Here is a 4,188-nt window from a genome sequence, read left to right on the forward strand (position 1 = left end):
CCGGGAAGATCCCACATGCAGCGGAGCGGCTGGGCCCGTGAGCCATGGCCGCTGAGCCTGCACGTCTGGAGCCTGCGCGTCCGGAGCCTGTGCTCCGCAACGGGAGAGGCCACAACAGTGAGTGGCCAGCGTACCGCAAAAAAAAAAAAAAAAAAAAAAAAAGGAGATCCTGTCACATGCTACAATATGGGTTAACATCGAGGACATTATACTAAGTGAAATCAGCCAGTGATAAAATGACAAATACTGTAATGATTCCACTCATATGAGGTTATCTAAAGTAGTCAAAATTAGAAACAGAAAGTAGAAAGGTTGTTGCCAAAGGCTGCAGGGAGGGGAAAGGAGGAATTAGTGTTTAACGGGAATAGAATTTCAATTCTGCAAGATGAAAAAGTTCTAGAGATCGGCTATACAACAATGTGAAATACTTAACACTACTGAACTGTATGCTTAAAAATGTTTAATATGGTAAATTTAATGTTATGTATTTGTGACCATAATTAAGGGTAAATTGAAAAAAAAATGGAGCCAGAAATTATGTAGGCTGCCTTTGTAGAACAGCTTCTCATCTCCGCGGAAGCTGAACAGAAAAGAGGAAAACAAGCTCCCTGGCTCACTCACCCTGCAGCAGGTACTCCATCATGTTAATGGTGCCCCCAGTGACAGGCATCATGGTGACTGGAGGTGCCTCCATGTTACCTGTTTAAGTTGAAAACGACAGAACTGGACTCGGAGTCCCCCGTCAAGTAAAGCACAGGATACACCTGGAGAAGAGTTATACTTGTTAATACATCAGAGAGGTGGAGAGACGCCAGATCTGCTTGGGTCATTGGCCTTGACATGAAAATATTCATTCATCCATCCATTCAAAACTTTTTGAGTAACTGCTATAGGCCAGTTTCAGGAACTGATGATACAGAAATACACGAAGGAGGCCTGATCATGGAGTTAACAGCATAATCTTTCAGTCTCAAGGTCTAAAATCTCTAACCGTTTTCTGTGCAATAACTAAGTCTCTCATCCTGGAACTCAATGTCTGCCTTCTAAAACGGGACCAACGATATTTAACCCCCAAGGCTTTGTTGCTCAGACGACAAAATGGACCTGCAATAATAGACGGATTGAAAAGTGACTTAAAGAATCTTGTCTACTCTTCAATTTATAGATGAGGATATTGAGACTTGGGGAGGAGCCCAAGGCCACACAGTAGGTCGGTGGCAGAAGCTAGACTAGACTAAAATCTATGCGTTCCACCTCTCTGAATCAAACGCCTTTTAAAGCTGGCTAGGCGGAAGTTCTTTTAATTGATGGTTTAGGTCCTCTTAAGCCAGCATCAACGCGTGCCCACTTACACCAAAAACACACCTCAGAGCGCGTTCTAGCCTCTTCTCGCAAAGCGAGGAATTGTATCCACCCGAGCACCTCTGAGCTTTCCAGCGACAATTAGCCCGCAGCCCTAAACTTGAAAACCCCAGGAGAGGGCGAGACTACCTTCTCCTCTTCCCACTTCCGGCAAAAAGCTTTCGTCGCTCAAACCTCTAACACCACCACTCCGCGACGTAAGGGTGCCGAGAAGGCATAAAAATCCCCTCTGCGGTTCGGCAAGCAGAAGCGCATGCGCAAACTGCGATGCTTTGGAGAAGCTGGCGGCTTTCTTTAGAGCGTTCGTCTGGGAGTTACAGGGAGCCTTGACGTCATAGGCCGTCCTCCAGGAAAATATTTTTTTCTGGTGTGACGACCTGGAGATGTTTTTGTCCAGGAAATCTCTTGAATTGACAGGGGGAAAAGAGAGCTTGGGGAAGAGAGCTGCAGAAAAAGAGAAGAGATTGTTGTAAAACAAAACTTCTTTTGGTTGGGTACGTGAAGATAAAAAGGAAAGACACCCTTTACTGCTTAGCAAACTGTTCTGAACAATTGGGGAGCTCAGTAATACATTTAGTATTTGTTCACTGTTCTGTGTTTATTTTACCTCAATTTAAAAATATTGGGAGGTAAGTAAATTCAGTGAATATTGAACGCTGCTTATGTTCAAGCATATAAAATGCAGGCAAAGAGTGAGCTAGAGTGAGGTGATTGAGGCACTCTCCTGGAGCGAAAAAATTTAAGGGGGCACCAAAAAACTCAGTAACAAAAAATTTTTAATGCAATATTTTACAAATTTAATGCAAAAAAAATCCTTAATGAACAAAGTGTCAGAAATTTAAAGTTGATCTTCATAGCAGCCCTATGACCCAAGAATAATTACGGTAATTTTATAGATGGCGAAACTTAGGCAACAAATTGTAAAATAACACCAGAGGGAGTTGAGAGGCTGGGATACAAATTTAAGCTGCTGACTTCAGAACCCATGCTCTTAATTTCTACACTATACAGCCCCTTCTAACTCCAGTTCCCCTGCTGTAACCCACACTATCTCCCACTCATTCACATTTTTGAAAACATTCCTATAACATTTGCCCAAATTATAGCTGGCATTTGAAAAGTAGCATTAACTTAAATTAAAAAAATAATAATGGGTAAGAAATGGGCAAACAATATGGTAAAACTTGGACAAGGATTAGGAGTTATAGGGATGGGTTTCTGTGATAAGGATGTGAGGCCTGGAGCTTAGGATGGAGCTCACTTCTGTCTTTTGCCAGTACCCAGCTGTGCAACCTTGGGCAATGCACTTCCCTCTCTGAGCCTCAGCTTCCTTTTTTATAAAATAGTTAAAAATAGTACTTTCTAAGAGGAAGGTTGCAAAAATAAAATATTTATGAAACACTTAGCATAGTTCCTGGCTTATTGTAGGCAATCAATAAATGGTAGCTATTATAATTCCACTTTATATTTCTCATTTGAGCAAGCACATTCTATCTTATTGAATATATTTTGTGCATGTCCCATCTCCCTAGATAGATTATAAACGTCTTGAAGGGAGGAATCATGTATTTTCTTTATATATGTGTGTATCTTAGCTCAGGCTGCTATAACAAAATATGATAAACAAGGTGGCTTATAAACAACAGAAATTTATTTTTCACAGTTCTGGAGGCTGGAAGTCTGAGATTGGGGTGCCAACATGGTTGGGTTCTGGTGAGAGCCCTTTTTTGGGTTGCAGGTTGCCAACTTCTTGTATCCTCACATGGTGAAAACCGGAGCAAAGCAAACTCCCTCAGGACTCTTATAAGAGCACTAATCCCTTTTACAAGGGCACTTCCCTCTTGACCTCATCTAACCCTGACCACTCCCAAAGGCCCTACGTCCTAATACTGTCACATTGGGGAGTAGGGTTTCAACGTAAGGATTTGTCAGGGGGACACAAACATTCTATAACAATGTATTTTACATGTAGTGGGTGTTCAGAAATTTTGCTGAACACATCACGATAACTACCAATTATCGAACAGTTAATATACACAACTTTATATGTGTGTAAATATGTCAAATACTGCTAAAAGGTAGATATTACCATCTCCACTTTACAGAGGAGGAAAAAGGGGTTCAGAGAGGTAAAGAGACTTGCCCAAAGCCAAATCGCCAGCAAATGGCAGAACTCAGATTCAAATTCAGTTCTTTCATTCAGAAACCTATCTCTTTACCATGCTACCTTCTGAATTCATGGGCTCTTTCTCCACAGTTAAGTTCCCCAATTATTACAATTAGTGGCAACAAAGGAGGAGAGAAGTCCATACATTGTTTCCTAACCCATCACTAGGCTGGGCTCAAAGGAGTAAGACTAACTCTTGGCCAGTCTTCATCAGAACTGCAGACCATCAACATGGATTGTAGCGCACACTCAGCTTTCTAGAATGGCCTGATAGAAATTAAATAGATCTACCCCTGTGTTATCTGCAATGCTAGGATATCAACCTTAGTGTTACAAACTAGTGTTTCCCCAGGAATGGCTGCTTCCTATATGCATAGCCCTTTGGAAAAGGTATAACTGTTTCTTTTCAACCTAATTGTCTCCAGCATCCTCATAAGTTCATGCTATTCCTCCACTCAGAGTAAAAGCCAAAGCCCTCATTATGCCTACACGATCCGCCCTCATCACCTGTTACCTCTCTGACCATCTCCATCTGTGCCTACCCCCGCCCCATCTACTCTGGTCTTACTAGAACATGTCAAGGATGCTCCCATCTTAATTGTTGTGCAGTCTGCCTGGAGCTTTCCTTTCCACTGAACTGCAGGATTCACTCCCTTGTT

The 4,188-nt window shown here is 42.0% G+C and overlaps 1 protein-coding gene across 3 annotated transcripts in view; it reads right to left on the minus strand.

The window, feature by feature from the left end:
• LOC102986303 (mediator of RNA polymerase II transcription subunit 18) overlaps positions 1-1,533 on the minus strand; it is a 6,804-nt gene extending 5,271 nt beyond the window's left edge. Inside the window, exons 1-2 of one of the 3 annotated variants that reach the window (XM_007100898.2) lie at positions 1,366-1,533; positions 622-764 (exon numbers count right to left, since the gene is read on the minus strand). In XM_007100898.2, coding sequence (XP_007100960.1) covers positions 622-694 — 73 coding nt within the window. In that variant the 5' untranslated portion in view covers positions 695-764; positions 1,366-1,533. Of the gene's footprint in view, positions 1-621; positions 765-1,352 lie in introns of all 3 variants that reach the window. The other 2 variants (XM_055083407.1, XM_028487396.2) reach the window with 2 other exon arrangements.
• Between the last annotated feature and the right edge of the window lie 2,655 nt (positions 1,534-4,188).

This window comes from Physeter macrocephalus, chromosome 3 (assembly GCF_002837175.3).
Source record: "Physeter macrocephalus isolate SW-GA chromosome 3, ASM283717v5, whole genome shotgun sequence".
NCBI classification, from domain to species: domain Eukaryota; kingdom Metazoa; phylum Chordata; class Mammalia; order Artiodactyla; family Physeteridae; genus Physeter; species Physeter macrocephalus.